This window comes from Apteryx rowi, unplaced genomic scaffold (genome assembly GCF_003343035.1).
Source record: "Apteryx rowi isolate R43461 unplaced genomic scaffold, aptRow1 scaffold_241, whole genome shotgun sequence".
Classification (NCBI taxonomy): Eukaryota; Metazoa; Chordata; class Aves; order Apterygiformes; family Apterygidae; genus Apteryx; species Apteryx rowi.
This window is the reverse complement of record NW_020448764.1, coordinates 834,338-852,887: the sequence shown is the minus strand read 5'-3', so window position 1 is coordinate 852,887 and position 18,550 is coordinate 834,338. Positions and strand designations below refer to the sequence as shown.

The following is an 18,550-nucleotide window of genomic DNA, read 5'->3' as shown; positions in this document are numbered from 1 at the left end:
AACTAGATGCCTTAATTTAATAAACTAAGGTTCAGAAAATTCTCTTTCTCCTCCTCTCTGCAATAGGTGGAAACAGTATGAAGCATACGTGCAAGCTCTGGAGGGCAAGTACACAGACCTGAATTGTAAGTTAGCCAAGTTTCAAAATGGTACAAGTTCCTTAAATGTTCATATAAGTAGAGCACTCAGATAATGTCTTTGCTTTCTAAAATTATTGGAGATAATAGATAGTAATCTAGATAGCATATGTTATTTGTCAAAAGATCCATGTTTTTCCTAGTGTAAATCTTCAGCATTTTTTGTTTTCTTCAGCCATTTGTTTTTCTTGGCAAATCTTACATGGCTTCTGAAAAGTCCATTTTTGCATCTGTAGGMTCAACTGTACCCAGACTGCTAGGAAAAAAAAAGCCCCAAACACAACCCCGCAAATACGTTTATTTTTAGGGCCAACAGCAGGGAAAGATTATCCTCTTCCGAAATATCCTATGAATGTTTGTTCCATTGGTATTTTTACAGGGTTGGAAACCAGATGGRATGGGGGATAGTTTTTAGAGGTCTACCGTGAGTCCCCAACTAACTCTTGATCTGATTAGGTAATTTAACTCAAAATTTTGAATATCCGTTTGTGTACTTTAGTCTTTCAAAAGAGAGGATGTAGAAAAACTTCATCTTATTCGCCAATGAGAAAAGCAGAATACATTCTGGAAGTGACTGAGTTGCTAATCCTAACTCACTTTTAATGATTGTTTTGGCAGCTAGAGAATAACTTTTTCCTGTTTTTTCATTCACGTTTTCAGTCTAAGTAACAGAAGTCTTGGTACCACTGGTTTTGAAAGTCGTCCCCCCCCCCCCCCAATCAATTTGAGTGATTGTCCTCTCTCTTTCCCTCTTGTATCCCTCATCCCCTGCCACGCTGTAATGTTTGAGTTTTGGAGGGAATAAAATATAGCAAGTGAAAGCAATTAATTTCGTTCTAAGCTCAGACTGTCCTAATGTAGATAATTTGTTGCAACATTTCCAATTTCTCAAGTTCAGCAACTCTAATGCAGACTTCAGTAATCAGTATTATTGAATTATCTGCAAAGAGTAATTTATAAATATTTGTCCTGAAGCGATTTTTCATGGTCGTCTTAGTTTATAATTTCATCCATCATTTCCACATTTTATATGTGATAAGTAGCAGAATAAATATCTACTGTTTGTATCATGCTGCTTGTGYGTGTTCCCACTGGAGTAAATAGGAAATGTTGTGTGTTACTTCCTTGTATTCATATTTCATATATAAACCTTTATAAATGTTCATGGATCAGAAGAATTCTTCTGGTTGCGACTGAGCTGCTATTTCTGAAATTCTCTAATGTCTTACTGATTGCTCATGGGGTGTTAAGACCAGTTGGAGGATTGATCACAAATGGCACTGTTTTAGAGATTGAGGAACGTCATTTGCCAGAATGTTGACTTCCCCCATCCTCAAAATTTCTCTAAAATACCAGGACAATTCCATCTTCACCAGTCTCAGAATGCAAGTGGTAGTGGTGAAGGCTAGAGTAGCTGGTTAATTTAGCACTTTAACAGTTAATTCCTATAAAAATGTGGAAACATTTTCAAAAGATTAGTAGAAAGTTTGAGGGAGGGGCCAGAGAGATGTATTTAAAAACAATTATTGTCAAGCTCTTCTAAAACTTTCTGATATTTTGATCTTTTGATTTTGCTTATTTATGCTTATTAAATTTATGCTTATTTTGCTTGTTTGCTGTTTATAAATTAGTTTGACTTCCAGATTTTCTAGTTGTCTTTAAACAGCTCTTTATGAAAGGATGCTATAATATGTGCTTTCTGTGTTTTATTACTTGCATTAGCTAATGATGTGACAGGGTTGAGAGAGTCTGAAGAGAAGCTGAAACAGCAACAGCAAGAATCTGCCCGAAGAGAAAATATTCTGGTGATGAGACTGGCAACTAAAGAACAGGAGATGCAAGAGTGTACTGTAAGTATTTATAGAGGATAAGTGTTTTCAGACTGTTACAGAAAAATACCTGCTTTTGCCTGAGCATGTACCCATATACTATGTATTTCATAAACTGTTTATAGCATCCCATTTTCTGTGYCTAAAGAAATGACAGGGCACTAAAGTTTAAATATTTCACTGAGTTAGTAAAGATCATTTTTCTAATTTTGCTTTTTTAATATTGCTCATTTCAATTTATTTTTCATCAGCCACCGTGCTTGGAAGGACTTTTGCCCCAGAACCATTGCACGGGTTTGCAGCAGTAGCAGCTCTTGCATGAGCCATGCTTACTTTTTTATGACATTTATCAGCTGTACATATTTACCAAAAATGTTACTTTTAGCTATCAGTGGAGACAGGAGCAAATTGAATTGAAGCCTAAGGATAAGATTGAGCTTTTGTTTTGTTTAGGAGCTTTTAGGCAGATGTTTATGCTGAATTTGGGTAACTAAGTTTTGCAGCTCTCTACATTCATTTAGTTAGGCAGCAAAGTGAAATTGTGAAATTGTAGGTGGAAAACTTTTCAGAGGGAGTCCTTTTGAAATTTGGCAGGTCTGCTTCTTAGGATTTCTAATGTTTTTTGGATGCTTTTTTGTTGTTCCTGTTTCCCTTCTCTATTTCTATGGGTTTTCTGCATCTTCCTTTTTCTGTGTTTAGTTTCGGTTTCTTGAAACTGCCTTTTACCAATTTGGGCTTTTGAATGTTTTTTTGGATCACACTCTTTTAATATCGTTTGACCTGCTTCTTTAACTGGAAGTTCCTGAGAGAAGACTGTAAAATGCTGCTTGATGCTAATTTGTGTAACTTACTCCTAAGAGCTGCTCTTAGGAAAATGGAGATTCTGTGCAAAACCAATCACTAGCATTGTATCATTCCTTCTGATGTTTTGCTCTTTTAGCCTCCCTTCTTTTTCTGTAGGTTTCCAGAGCTGTTAGATAAAGCGATGTAGGACTTAACTCTTAACTCATGATTTTAAGAGTAATGAAAATAATAATGTGACATTAGTCTGTAGCAAATATTGTTACAAAAAGAAAAAATGTGCGGGTAAAACTTCTTTTGCATTGGTAAAGAATGAATCACAGAATTGCTGAGGTTAGAAGGTACTTCTGGAGATCATCCAGTCCAAACCCCCCTGCTCAAAGCAGGGTCAGCTAGAGCAGGTTGCTCAGGGCCATGTCCAGCCAGGTTTTGAATATTTCCAAGGATGCAGACTCCACAGCCTCTCCTGGCAACCTTTTCCAGCATTAGGTCACCCTTGCAGTAAAAAAAGTGTTTTCTCAAGTTTAAATGGAATTTTCCGTATTTGAATTTGTGCCCATTGCCTCTTGTCCTTTCACTGGGTACCACTGAGAAGAGTGGCTCCATTCTCTTGCCCCGCCACCCCCTCAAAAATCAGGTATTTATACACGTTGATCAGATTCACCTCAGCCTTCTTTTCTCCAGGCTGAACAGCCACAGCTCTTCCAGTCTCTCCTTGTATGACAGATGCTCCAGGCCCTTAATCATCTTTGTGACTCTGCACTGGATTCGCCCCAGTATGTCCATATCTCTTGTACTGGGGAGCCCAACACTGGACCCAGTGCTCCAGCTATGGCTTCACCAGGGCTGAATAGAGGGGAAGAATCACCTCCCTCCACCTGCTGGCAACATTCTTCCTAATGCAGCCCAGGAAGCATCCTAGGTCCATGAAGCCCATGAAGTTGGTACTATACTAGAACACTTCTCTAGTAGTGATGCTACTATATTGCTCCCATTTCTCTTGTTTCTTCTACTGATAAGCTCTACTGTGAGGAACAGAAGTAAGAAGATTTTTTTTCTCTTGAACTTTTGAGCATGGACCTGAAATGATGGATATTAAAAAATCAGATGAAATGTAGGGCTTTTTCACCAAGTACCAATTTGTTTACATTTTTCACCTTTCTTCCGCCATATTTCTAAAAGAATGGCATAAACAAAAACTTCACGTTTAAGACTCTGAATTCTGACAAGATCTTGAAGACTGTATAGGATTTTTGTCTGCACTTTGTTTACAGCTGTGGTGCTTAGCATTTCCAGAACGTCCTCTTTGAAAAACTTTTTATGAGCTTGTTTTTTGTTGTTTTTTGTTGTTGTTTTTTGTTTTTAGAAAAAAAAAGTTAGCTCAGTTTTTCCAAGTTGTTGACACACACAAATCACATCAAAGATGTTATCTCTTTCATAGAAGTAGAACGATGCATCTTGGAAGAAGAGAAAAAACTATTATGAAGACACTGTTGGCACCTTATTGTTTTCAGACTGAACATGTGGATAGTTTGAAGAAGTTGGCAGTTTGCTTTGTATTATTAAATGGTATTTTTTCAGCAAGGTAACAATAACAAAATAAATCGTGCTGGAAGAGATGCAAAGCTAAACTATAGGTTGCTAAGTCATTTGGTAAATGAACAAAAAGTATTAACTGTATCATAATGTATTTGAGATGTCTAATTTTGAGTCCACAAAATAAGTTTCCTTAAACTCTTTASTGTAAAGTTAACCATGTTTTATAATTCATATTTAAATGCTATAAAATATACCAGTGACACTGTCATTTATACATAAGCATTTAGTGTTGACTCTCTCAATTTGAAAGACAGAACATCTTGGGTGTCAAGTTTCTTAAAGCTACAGATAATTATTTATCTTTTGATACTGATTGTTCATATTCTTCTCAATGTATTGGCGGGACATACTTAATATTTACAAACTAACCACGTTCAACTCTTAGAAATTTAACTGGATAAAAAAATAACTGACCAAATTGAAATGTAGTAGTTGACAGACACAGGTGAGTTTTCTAATTATCAGTGTGTAAAACGTTTTGCTAGTTAAAAAAAAATACTAGTCCTGTTTTAAAATAGGATGTGATAGGCCTTGTCTTAGTTGCCATTTTCATTTGTACCCCTTCTTGAAAAAGGCAAAAAATAACTTTTATAAGCCAAGAGAAGTTTTTATCAGTTCAGTTGCTCTTGAAACTTCGTAGTTATATATGTCAGTGTAGCAGTCATTGTTCTGACACTCTTTTGCAAAAACAAAACGGTGGTTTAGTACATAGTTTCATTCTTGGGCTCTATGCTGATTCTGGCAGCAGAATGGATTTGGGCAGGGGGGAATGACAGAAGCTTGTTGATTGTCTGACTGATATTGCAAACTTACTTTGCATAGTTTAAAGTGGTTAACTAAAGGGCTAGATGGGAGTTTAGGGGTTTAATACCTCATCTACCCCAACATCAGCAAAAGCCTTATGGTACTTTCCCCCTAGCAAGAACACTCCTGCCCCCCAAAAAGAGACTCCTTTTGTTAGGAAGGTAAAGGCAAGGTACTGGCTACTGTTCCTACATGGAGCTTTATTTCTGACAGAGAAGGTGCTGAAGGAGTGATTGCTGCTTCAGGGAAAGGTCTTTACACCCTTCCTAAGCTACTGCACAGCTGCTGTTGGGCTGTAAGCAGACAGGCATTTGGAAGTATTTGCCTCTCAAATAGCTTTTCCCTATCTTCTCCATGGAAAAGATAATGAATGGAAGTTTCCTGGCGTGCGGTTGGACCATAGTGCCTAGATAGTCATTACTCTTAATCTGCTTGTGGTTAGGTTTACTGTTCTGTTGTTTGTTTGTTTGTTCTTCGTTATTATCCTTTTTCTTCCTTTCTACTCCTTCCTTAAAGGGAGCATTTATAGTTGTGCTTATTTAGATTGCTGACACTTCCTATTAAGGTTCTGATTTCTGTTTAATTATTTTTCATGTCAGAGGGTCTGTTCTGCGGAGATGTCTTTAGACACCTTTAGCCAAAAGGATTCAGCTGTTTCCAAGAAAATATGAGAAGTGGAGGAGTTGAAATGTTTATGTCTTAACAAAGAAACACCATCCAAACAAACAAAAACCTACACAGCCTGATGTCCTCCTGTTTAGAATACTTCAGCATCCTCTTGCTTTGGGCTAGAGCAGAGAGAGCTGATACCAAGGTCATCTATTCTGCTTGTGAAATTCATCCCTATTTGTCCAACTTRCAAGCTTTTGAAAAATACCATCTAGTGTGTGCGTTCATGTTTAAGAATATGAACAACAATAGTTATTTTAGGTATTAAGTGTAGGCATGTCGAAATCTGGCGTTGGACATAATTTTTTCTGTATCTTCAGTTCTAGTTGGAGGTCCAGCTGTTGAACCTGAAGGCAGGTGGATTCTTTTGCTCCCTGCCCCTTACTCCCTGGAATACAGAGGGGAGGAGAGAGACAGCAGAGTGGTTAGAGGTAGCAGGACAGTGAGTGGCTGGAACTGGCTAAGCAGGAAGATGAATGGAATGAGGAAGTAGGCAGAGGGATTAAGAGGTATGGGCTTGCCTTGGGACTGGGTCAGATCTGGAGAAGGTTGTTAGGCCTGGGTGAATGAAAAGCCTAACAAGTGAAAACTCTGGAGTTATGAATGGAGAAGGCATCTCTAGAGAGATGGAGGAAAATTGGTGTTGGAAAAACTGGAGGAATGAATGGTATTTAAGTTTGGGAAGGGATGCAGGAGGGTTGGTCTGCTCAGGTAAATTCCTCATACTGTCCTGTTTTGGGAATGACAACTGAGGTGTAACATGGAGCCCATGCAATTCTTTCTGTTTGGCCTAAAAGCATGCACCAGAGATACTTGTAAGAGACAGTTATATAACTGATGTTGGACGGAATTAGCTGGGTGTTGTTGAACTTTTTAGTGCATTTCTGGCATGAGTGGGGCACATGGCAGCAATCTTTGTGCTAGTGATCCAAGGAATCTGTTACAGTTCTTGGCCTGGCAGTAGAAGAGGGAAGGTACAGTCCAGCTGGACTAGGTAAGGAAAGGAACATGGTCAGTTTTTCTCAGTGATGCCTCTCTAAAAATAGGTTGGGAACCATATTGCTGTAGCATAGGTCTTTTTCTGAAATAAGTTGCCAGCTGGAGTGTCTACATGTCTGCAGACATCTGTTAAATGAGCTGTTTCACCCTGTACTAGTGCTGATCCTCATAAAGAATAACAGGTTGTTGAAATACTCCTGTTAGTCCAAGCATCAGAAAGTTGAGTGGATAGGAAAGATGATCTTTTGGTAAAGATAAATTAAATAGCTCTTTATTAAATGAGCATCGTTTTGTGCATTCAGTAAAGCAGAGGTCCTACAGGGGAGAAACATTATCCAAAACATGTTATGATAGTCTTAATTTGGATGTCCTTTTTCTAAGTAAAGTTGGCATAGGCAGGCTCTTAGCTTGCGAGTGCTTTATTTCTTGAAAGTTTTTTACGTTGTGTTTGTTGTTTATTCCTTTTACATTTCTTTCTGGATACATATAAATATATTTTTAAGTAGTTTTAAATAAATAGACAAAGTATGAAGATTGTTTCATGTTTTTTAAGTAGTTAAAGTAGTTAAATATTTTTATATCAAATTAATGTGAAGTTAATTTGAAATATTTCAGCTATTTCAATAACTTTGAAATCGCATACTTGAAATAAAATACAGGAATTGGTGCTGCTTAAATTATGTCTTCCTAAATTGAGAAGTGACTTTGGAGTCACTACTGCTCATCTTTAAGATAAATAAAATGTTTATACTTGTACTTTCTCTTTACTGTTGCTAAGTGAAAGACTCCACAGAATAAATTGACTGTACAGGAAAATGGTTAAACTGAACTGTACCTTTTACTGCGAAGGTCAGGTTGTTCTAAATAAGCTAAGTGTATGTGGGGGGAGACTCTTGCTCTGTCCTTCCGTTCTGCTGGTGATGTCTTGTACTGTTTATCAGTGAAACTGTATGCGCAAGGGTCTGTTGCTGTCCATCTAGTTGGAAGATGTATATAGCAGCAGGCACCCCCCCCGATTTTTAATTAATGTTTCTTTTTAATGTAATCTTATGTTTACCTCTTTGTAACTGACAAATGTGGTGTATATACAGGGAGAGTAATAAACAACTTTAGAATGAACACTTTATATGTAGGCCAATGTGATTTTAGTGATTAACTGGATTCTAATCATGTGCTGTTTAGTAGCCCATTTTATGATTGCCTGTTGTGATGGAACTAAAATTGAAGCAACTGGGAGAGAAGGCAGGGAGGGGGAGGGGGAATCTTGTTTAAATACATCCTAGTTTTGACTAACATGTTATATTTAAAAGAAACAGTCTTGGTTATTCTTTCTGAAATACTGATGACTAATTGTAAGTCTTTTGGGTTGTGCTTATTGCAAGAGAATCTAAATCCAAACAAAATCTGTTTAAATGATGTTGATATTTCTAAATTTCCTAAATGATTTTGGTTTTAAAAGGGGCGGGGGGGAGGCAAACTCATATTGTAAGTGATTATAACCTTTGCAAAAAAAAAACCCAAAAAACTGTGTGGCAAAACCTTCTTAGTTGCTTTAAGAAATTGTTTGGACCATTAATGTTGATAACTTTCACTGAAGATGCATAGAAATTAGCCATCTGTTTTAACCAGACAAGTCTTAATATGTACAGATTTTTTTCAAAAGAATGTAGGCAGTGTAAAAGAAAGGGAGCATTATAATATACCAGTCATTTCTTCTGCAAATGTAAGCTGACATCTAGAAGATGAAATTTGAAGCAGAGGGAAAGAAAAGCAGCCTTGAAAGTTTCAGCTGGGGCGGGGAGAGATTTGGGGAGTATGCATATTAATAGAGAGGGGGAGTGGTTCTTTATYCTGCCCTCTTCAGATTAAAATGTTGAAGAGGAAAGCAAGCTTTCTTAGTATTCTCTTTGGAATAACTATTTTTTAAATTGTATCTAAATGATTATAGAATTTTATTTAGTGATGTATAAATAACAATATTTGGTTTTGTTTTATGCAGAATCAGATTCAGTACCTCAAGCAAGTCCAGCAGCCTAGTGTTGCCCAACTGAGATCAACAATGGTGGACCCAGCCATCAACTTGTTTTTCCTAAAAATGAAAGGTGAACTGGAACAGACTAAAGACAAACTGGAACAAGCCCAAAATGAACTGAGTGCCTGGAAATTTACGCCTGATAGGTAAACAAAACAAATACTCCCCAGTCAAGACTTCCCTGACAGTCCCACTACGAGAATGCTATGGTGGGACAGCCAAGTACTCGTTTCCACACCAAGACTCAGACGTTTTGAGCCAAAAGCCACATTCTTATACTGTCCAGCTTGTAATGCTTAATGTAAAACTTACCAGATGAACCTTGTGTTTCAGCTTTTTTCTCCCCCTTTGCTTCAGAGGCCTGACGGCGTCGGACTGTTCTGAAGAAATGGCCATCTCCGAAAAAAAAAATCCTTTCTAGAACATGTAGACATTTGCAAAATTGTTCTATTTGAAGAAAATAGAGGGAAAAACAGAAGTCTTAAGTCTGTGGCACACTGTGTCTACAGACAGTTTGGAGGAGAGAGAACCTAGAGATTATAAATCATGAATTGAACATGTAAAATTCCCGTAAAATGTAGAAGTGGAATATGCTTCGCTCTTAACCTTGAGCCTAGTGACTTAGAGACACTGTAAGTCAGTTTTGCCAATAAGACTGTGGACTTCCTGCTTGTTCACTGAACTGCTGGGTCAGAACTCAATGAGGTGAATTTTGCATTAAAGAGTTTATTTGCTAACCAGTTCTGAATAGCCATGAGAGTGCTATTTCATATCACATCAGTGGTAGTGTACACATTTGACTGTTTAGCATTTGGGCTCTATAACAGTTGATGGAGCCTTAAGTCAATGTTGCTAAATAATGAACTGTTCTCTGGATGGTTGGAAATATTGTGGATGCCTCARAATTAGGACTGTACAAAAATGTACGTTCTATCTAATTGCAGGTGTAAAATTGTTGGAAGTAATATATATTTGATCACAACTAGCATGTATAAGAGAAACTAGTTGTGATAAGTATTTCACTGCATGTTTTCATGCAGCAAAGAGAAATTTTCAATCTTCTATTCTGAGAACTGATCTCAAATGCTCACTACAGAAGGCACATACAATGGCAACTGTCTTCAGTGTTGGTGGGATACTTTTATTCCTTTGTACACCTGTTTTTTTTGTATTGCACTTCGATATAAAATGTGCCTTGAAATAGTTGTAATATATAGATCAAGGAACRCTACTGGTTATACTGTTGTATTGTGAAACTCCTGGGATGAACGAGAATCGAACAGATTGTTATTTCTGAATTGTCTCGTTCTCTGAAAAAGGAAGACAATATTTTAACAAACCAAAAAACCTTAAATGCATGCATTTTCCTGGGTGGAATCAGTGAAAGGAGCCTTTGCTACTCTGTTGATGCCTCTGTTCTGTTGTCCCAAGTTACTTGTAAGAGTAGCAATATGGGACAGCTGGGAGTGCATGTCTGAGGTGTGTAAAGTGAAATGCAGATTTGATACAGCATTTGTGTATTTTTTTTTATTTTTTATTTTTTTTAGCAATTTGAGTTCTATCTAGAAAACTAAGGTTTTGATTTTCAAATCAGTTGGGCAATATTTCATGACTCTAGAAAATTCAGTTTTAAATTTTTAAAAGGGGTCCTTTCATAGAAGGTGATGAATTCTGTTTCATTGGTAAAATTATGATCTTTATTAAGATGGCATTACATATTTTTCAACTCAGAAATATCTTAACTGTTTATGCTTTAGATGATTAATATGGAAAGGAGAGTAGTATTCTTACGCAGGCTTATTTTTTGCATGAGTAATGGCTTACAGCAAAAGAAAAACCTTCAGAAAAACTTTACATTTAAAAAAGTGATACATCTGGAATGATTTTGCTGTAGCAGTATCTAAGGTTTTAATGATCTAGCATCAAAACAGAGGTAAGACTTGCATTAATTGTTAATGTGTTACCAAGCTGTTTGTAAAATTTACTATAATGTGCGGACAGAGGCAGCTGTTGGGATTGTTCATCTGGCATGCCATGCAGATTGCTTGTTTAACTTGGAATTCAAAAAATGACTTAATACATTTAGATACAGGGTTTGTTTATTTATTTATTTTTAAGAAGTCCTCAGGCTCTAAAGTTGCGTGTACAACTGAGGAGAGACAAGTAGCTATTACCACTTTCAAGCAAAAGTATCAAAGAAAATTTTGTCACTTTTGCAGTTACAACTTTCCTTGATACTTGTCATATAATTGAATTTAACTCTGGTGAATGTACATAATATATATGTGCAATAGCTGGAATATGGAAAATTAGATTTATTTCCTGGTAAATGGAGATTGTCTTAAACTGGGTTATGATTTGATTGATTTTTATTTCTGGAAAGGTAAAGAAATGCTGACTCATATGTAAAAGGTCTGCAGGATTTTTCTTCTCTCCTTTCCCTACCCTCATCACCCCACCCCCACTATTTGTTCTTCCTCATATGCAACTACTCCTATTTCATGGCACCTGACCTAGTTTTGAAAAGAGGTGATGCTCCTATTCAAATCTCTAACCAGTGTTCTGAGGTAACATGTTGACTGCAACCCTAAGCAGTATCAGTTCTGGACCTTAACCATAGATAAGGGTGTACAGCATAATCATTGCTGATGACTGGAGCAGAAAATAAAAGGACATGTAATCAAAGGAATGGCTCTGCTAAGCCATTTTAACCATCATTGAACATACAGTATATGCTTGAATTAAAAAAAAAAAAAAATAGAAACTTGATTTGCAGAAAGCTTACTACAAAAAGTAGTCTTTTGAAATTTAACCACTTATATCCTTACAGGTTTTGTTGCATGTATGTTCAAGTGGATTTGTGAAAACATTGCCAAATTTAATTTTACAGCTAGTAGGAGTTATTTTAATAGTTACTGGATTTGTTACTTGTGCATGTATTGTCTTTTACATAAATTGCAAGGGGAGATTGCTTGGTGCTGTGCTGCACTAGTTCAGAACATCTGGAAATCTTGATGAGAAGAAATAGCATTATAGGTAACTATGCAAATTTCTATACAGGTAATAAATATTTTACATTTTGGTAGGAGTTAACATGAAGAAATTAATGGGATTCTAAAATTGTCCCAATTTTAAGGTAACTGGTACTTGCTAATACTATAATTTTATGTTGTTTTGTAAAGAGAAAAACGTTAAATGACTTAAGCGCTGTGAACATCTTTCACTTGTAGTGATGATGAATACAGTAACAGGAATCTGCAAGTGATTAAAAGCCTTTGCATGTCTGCCTAAACACTTTTGGGATATGCCACATTGCTTATTTCCAAAGTGGTCCTGCTTTACAAAGAATGAACATCTTAAGGAAACTTTTATCTTAAGTGTATTATTCGGATTGTATTAGGTCAGCACAATTTAAACGTCAAGAACCTGGCATTGGACATCACATCGAGAAAGAGAACAGGTTGCTGCCTTTAGCAGAGTTGCAGGCTTCCAGGACTTTACACAGCCAGATTCCTTCTGGAGCAGCCCATCTGAAAGATTTGGGAGAGTCAGTCGGAAAACGTTAAATGGGGCAGAGCTGGCAGAACTTAGTAACTGTCTAAGGCTTGAATGCTTAAAAGGTGGCTGATTAGGAAATGATTATTTTAAATTCTTACTTCTGGGTATTTTGGTTGCAGGCGAGAACCATGGCTGTGAATCATAGTAGCAGAAATTCCTGTTTTACTCTTTTAATCTTCAAAATCTYTTTTCATCTTTGTCAATTGTTTAAAAACAACTTTAAGCGGACCTCCTTGGTCTTGTAAAGAAACACAAGTTCTGCCACTGAATTCACAATAAACCTGCTCAAGTCTTTTTTAATTTTTTTAACAGAGCTTACACTTCCATAGAAAAGAGGACAGCTTTGTTACTTTGCTGAGCCTCATAAAAAGAGAACTATGTGGTTGCTGTCCTGACTTCAGCAGACCAAGAGTCTTAGAGGACTTTAGCTCTTTCTTTTATGGAGTCAGCTGTATTGCCTATATATTAATTTGCATACTACTTCCTATAATGCTTCACAATACAGTTTTTATCGTGAAGATTAAAGATGTGTGATGTTACCTATTTAGTAAAGACAGTATGTCTTGTCAGTTCAAAATAGCTTTTCTGTCTGATGTTTCCCACTTATTTCAGAAATTGGATACCCTAAAGCATTGCTCTTGATCTGAAATGTGGCCATTCTAAACAAATAGTAATATACTGCTTACTTTTCCTGCCAATTTTTAGTGGCACTTTACTTTCTCCTCACCATGCAAGATGTGCACAAAAAGAGCTGACTGAAGGAATTGTGAAATGGACTGTGTACAATACTGTAAAATATATAAATTGAATTGAAAAATAGACACCTAATTTTTTWAAAAAAAGTACCCAGATAACATTCAAATGAATATCTAAGCCTCTCGAAGAAGAATGGATGTCACTGTAAAAATGAGCGTGGGATTTTAATGTGTTCCCCAAACCAACTTTCTTCTCTTCACCCATATGTAATTACTAAATTATACAAGTACAATAAAGGAAGAAGCTTTTTGTTCGTGTATGATTCAGTTTACACATTTTTATGCTGTCCTTGATCTTTTGAATTACAAGGCACATCTTTAATCAAATATTTAACTCCATTGAGGATCAGCACATGCAAGATTGTGCATACTGATAATCCAGATGTTGGTATTAAAAAAAAGAACAATATGCTCATTCATATTTGCAGTAATAACTTGCCTTCCACTTTATGGGACAGCGACAGAAGATCAGCTGACATTGGAACAACATGTGGTAACTATAGGGAGACTTTCTGCTATGACAATTATGTTGAGGCATAATGTTCCTTGAATTGTGACATGCAGAAATTGCATCTCCTTTTTGTCTATAATTGTGATTGAGGAAGATTACTGAAGGTTTTATATTCTTTTTGTGATAGATGGCTCTTTCCTTTGCAGCCAAACAGGCAAAAAGTTAATGGCGAAGTGTCGAATGCTTATCCAGGAGAATCAAGAGCTTGGAAGGCAGCTGTCCCAAGGACGTATTGCACAGCTTGAGGCAGAGTTGGCTTTACAGAAGAAATATAGTGAGGAACTTAAAAGCAGTCAGGATGGTAAGGGATTTTTTTAAGAAAATGGAAGTTGCCTTGCACTTCTGCTAGCTTAATTTATTGATGATGCAGATACTGTAAATTCTCTTTTGCTAGAATGAAAGGGCAGTATGAAGTAAAATATGACAATTGTAAGTCTTCACTGGTTGCCTTAATTACCAAATCAAAAAACAAACCGAACCTTGGGGGGATTTGCTGCTCCAGTAATGTGGGGGTTTGAATTTGAAATTGCAAGACTTTTTTTATTTTAGGACTTGCTGTTAACATTGCATGAACCTAAGCATGCACTGAGAACAGAATGTTACTTTGTCAACTGTGACTCATTTTGAGTTTATTTGGGGGAAAAAAGGTTTTTATCTATGCCTAATACAACAAAAATGCACTTTTTGCTTAAATAACTCAACTGAAATAAAATGTTCCATTATTGTATTCACAGTCTACATTGTGCAGCATTATGAGCCTGAATTGAAATTACCTGTGAACTCTGACCTCTTGCATAATTTAAATGGAGAGGAAAAAAAGCAAATTTTTTAATTTCCAGATTTTCAGTTGAGAGTTCAGGATAGATCTTCTTAATCTCTGACTAAAATTTGGCTTTTTGGTAGTGTTACACAATAGGTTGTCTGATTATTACAATAAATCCTGGGACATGAACTCTTTGACATTTTGCTTAAGCCTGAATATATTGTTTTTTTTTTTTTTACAACTGAAACCTGTAGGACAACACAGATGTGTTTCAGCACTGCTTAAGTCTGATATATCCTATATTTTAAAGGATATAAATTTTTTCCTGTAGAATCGTATTTTGTGAGAAAGTACAATATAAAGTGATATATAATAGAGTTCTTAATGAAAATGATTTTCTGTAACAGCATTAACCATGGATATTTTGTTGGAATAGTTATGTTTTTGCTTTCGAACTACTATTTACATAATGTACTTCATCTAAGTGAATCAAGTTCATAATTGAAGCAAGTGTGGACATTCTTTGAGGATATCTGCTCCAGAATGCGGTATAGTGCAGTAAGCTCCAGAATAGTGCAAGATGTGTTCTTAGTTCCCATTGTTTCTTCCCTACTGAAACAAATGTAGTAAGCAAAGTTGTGAGCAGACTAAGACTATAATAATACTACAGTACCACTCTTACCTTTCCAGTGAATATTTTTTCTGTACCTGCAAGAATGCTTTTTAAGTTAATATAAATTCTTAAAACAATAAGAAGTTTGCATTTTATTTGCTCTGTCAGGTTAAAGTTGGAGACTTTGGGTTCAATGTTTCTTTCACTGTTTCCAGGTCACATTTGTTCTGCTCAAAAATGTAGTCCCCATTGAAAAGTCTTTTCTTTGTACATAAGCAGCACTAAAAACCCTGTGGAATTAGTTAACAATTTTGCTGATATGAAAGTCAGCAAAAATCTACCTTTTCTTTTATTGTCCTGTTATACAGGATTAAAAGCAGTAAGAATTGAAGCTTTCTTGAAATGTGACTGATACTTTTTTCTCACTGAATAGGTTGTTGTATTCAAACCTATTACATACAGCCATGTCATTTATGGTTGCTTTTTTTAGTGTTTCTGCTAAGATTTTTGCACTTGAAAATACAATCTGCAAAATAGTCATTGTTTGAATTGAGCTGTTTTCTAAATATCTTCCTTTCTTGCCCAGAAATGAATGTCTTCTCATACAGTGTTTTCTTATAGTCTTCTCCTGTATTCTGAATAGCATTATAAAAAGTATGTAGATGACAGTTTAGAATTTCCTCCTTCAGAGGCAGAATATAAAAAATGATGACTGGGAAAAATAGGTTTGTTGAAAAATTTCAGCATAAAATGTTGCTACTGGATTTTAATTGTCTTAAGACTCCAGCTATATATGGGCTATTAAGTATTTGCAACAAATGTGTTTTCTTTATATAGAATTGAATGACTTCATCATCCAGCTTGATGAGGAGGTAGAGGGTATGCAGAGTACCATTCTAGTTCTTCAGCAGCAGTTGAAGGAGACTCGCCAGCAGTTGGCTCAGTACCAGCAGCAGCAGTCCCAGGCCTCCACCCCAGGTACCAGCAGGACTCCATCTTCTGAGCCTACAGACCAGGGAGAGGCTGTGGGTAAAGACTGCAGCCGTCTGGCTAACGGACCAAGTAATGGTAGCTCCTCCCATCAGCGGACGTCTGGGCCTGGATTTTATAGGGAGGGTAGCAGCACGGAAGATGATTTCCCAGCTTCTCCAGGGAATGGTAATAAGCTGTCCAACCACTCTGAAGATAGAACTGGTAGAGGAGGTGGTAGCTACATAAACCAACTCAGTACTGGGTATGAAAGTGTAGACTCTCCCACTGGCAGTGAAAACTCTCTCACTCACCACTCAAATGACACAGACTCCAATCATGATCCTCAAGAGGAGAAAACAGTGAGCATGAAAGGTAACAGAACTGTGGGTTCTCGTCATGTCCAGAATGGTTTGGACTCCAGTGTAAATGTGCAGGGTTCAGTTTTGTAACATTTTTCTGCAGCATTTTATACAGTGTCATTTAAATTGGGAGAGGATACTGTCCAGAAGCCGTTTAAATTAGTGCATACTTGTCACAAATTTGCCTTTTTGTGGGTTTCTTTTTGCTTCAATACCTCTGCCACTTTGGAAATTTTAACAGTTAATTACGTTGAATGTTGCTAAAAGGACGTTTGTGTAGCTCAAGTTATTTTTATATGAGTTAATGTGAAGTTGAAATGGAAATTATTTCCACAAAGTATAACATAAATGATGTCTGTACAAATCTGTGTATATCTAGAACCTGTGCTGTGTAAGGGCATTCTTACTCATACTGTTATACTTACACCACCTTCAAGAATTGTCATAATAGCTGTGGGTTTATGACTGCCAAGTTTGCCCAGTACAGTAGTTTTATCACTAAAAGACGGACTTACTGAAGGAGTCCTGTAGTAGTTTCAGTGTTAATTACAGTTTTTCCCACCGTACATCTGTGCATTTTCTCCTTAGGTGACCGAATGTTTATGAATTGTGTGCATAGTTACTCAGTTTTTAAGAACTGTTGTATCCTGTTTATGCATATTGCTCTGTGAATCCAATATTATCTTACCTGTACTGACCAAACCTAAATAAAAACTTTTAATAATGTAATTTCCTCATTGTTCTGCATTGGTTTACATGGCTTATTTGTATGCAGTGTATTTACAGTACGCATTTTTTCTTGAATTTGTCCCTGTGTTCAATCCTACATCATATAACTTAAGCCTGAGGTGTGTTATCTTACTAATTGTGCTATCAGTGTGTGCTATCTTATTAATTTCAGGCCAGACTGATGGTGCTTATTCTACAGGTTGTTTCCTTATAAGCAAATAAGAAAAAAACATGGGGAAAGTTTAATAAAAGCAAACCCAGAGTTAAACTTAGCTGTTAAAAGATAGTGTGATAGAAGTATCCTGTAGGTAAATATACCAATTAAACAATGAAACTTCAAGGAGTTAATAACTCAGATTTTTTCTTAAAATAGATACAAGTCCTGTATGTGGGTTTTTGGTTTTTTTTTTTCTAAACACCTAGCTGAAGGGCAATTTGAGTTGACTTTAATTTTTTTCACGTTCTGCATGTGTTATCAACTATACATTTATTGTTCAGTAGCAATATGAGTTACTACAAATTTCTTAGAACCTCAATTTCTGGTGGTATTTTCTGTCTACTTTTTTAGTGATGGTGACATGTAAACAAGGAGATGAAAAAGGCTCTGGCTCTAAATAAGTATTGGTTAAAAGGAAAATAAAAGTATTTTTAAAGTACTATACTTACTAGTAAACTTAAGTCCAGTTTCAGCACTTGTACTTGAAAACCTCTTTATTATCTGATGACTAACAAAATTATTCTAGTGGTTTTATAGGAGAGACAAAAATTATAAGTAACTGCTTATAGCTTTGCAATTCACTCTGGAGGAGACATTGAGACTCCTGTTTGAAAGCTGTATTTAGTTCTAGGAGATATCTGGGTGTGTGTTAACTTTAAATTACAGTGTTGTAATAAATTCCTAGATGAAAAATGGTACTGTAGAAAACCTTTTATAAGCGGCATATTATATGAAAATTAGCATCTGCAGTAGTATTGTCCAAGACAAAGGGATGTAATTTACTATCAGTTGCTGTCTTGTATGTTAGAAACATGCTAGTCTATATACCACTGCTACTTTAATTTCATAGGGCTTATAAGTGTGTTAAAATTAGTTTGTATTTCTCACCAGAAGCATAAATCCCACTGGGAATACCTGGTGGTTTCCTGAACATTACTTTAGCCTCCACTCTCTGAAAAATGGCAGTTCCAAGTTGAATGCCTGAAAGGGAAGGTATTATCAGACTTTATCTGATAATACAGATAGTAACAAGCCTTGTAGTGAAATTTACGGTGGTGGTTCAAAACTCAGTTTGAAACTCATGCCAAGAAAAGGGTAAACCTCTTTTCACCTGCTATAAATACAGGGAATCATAAAATATCACCTGGGTTAGAGTAATTGCCATTAATTTGTTTTATGGTTAAAAATGCGTAGCTTTCAAGC

General features: G+C 36.2%; 1 protein-coding gene across 3 annotated transcripts in view; it reads left to right on the top strand.

Moving 5' to 3' along the window:
- The window catches only part of WTAP (WT1 associated protein), a 28,948-nt gene extending 11,818 nt beyond the window's left edge, over positions 1-17,130 (top strand). Inside the window, exons 4-9 of one of the 3 annotated variants that reach the window (XR_003253593.1) lie at positions 67-125; positions 1,860-1,987; positions 8,838-9,016; positions 9,228-9,575; positions 13,841-13,995; positions 15,908-16,196. Coding sequence is in view for 2 of the 3 variants with exons in the window: in XM_026066454.1 (XP_025922239.1) it covers positions 67-125; positions 1,860-1,987; positions 8,838-9,016; positions 13,841-13,995; positions 15,908-16,491 (1,105 nt within the window). In the remaining variant the exon portion in view is untranslated. Of the gene's footprint in view, positions 1-66; positions 126-516; positions 594-1,859; positions 1,988-8,837; positions 9,017-9,227; positions 9,576-13,840; positions 13,996-15,907 lie in introns of those variants that run through there. The other 2 variants (XM_026066455.1, XM_026066454.1) reach the window with 2 other exon arrangements.
- Positions 17,131-18,550: the final 1,420 nt, after the last annotated feature.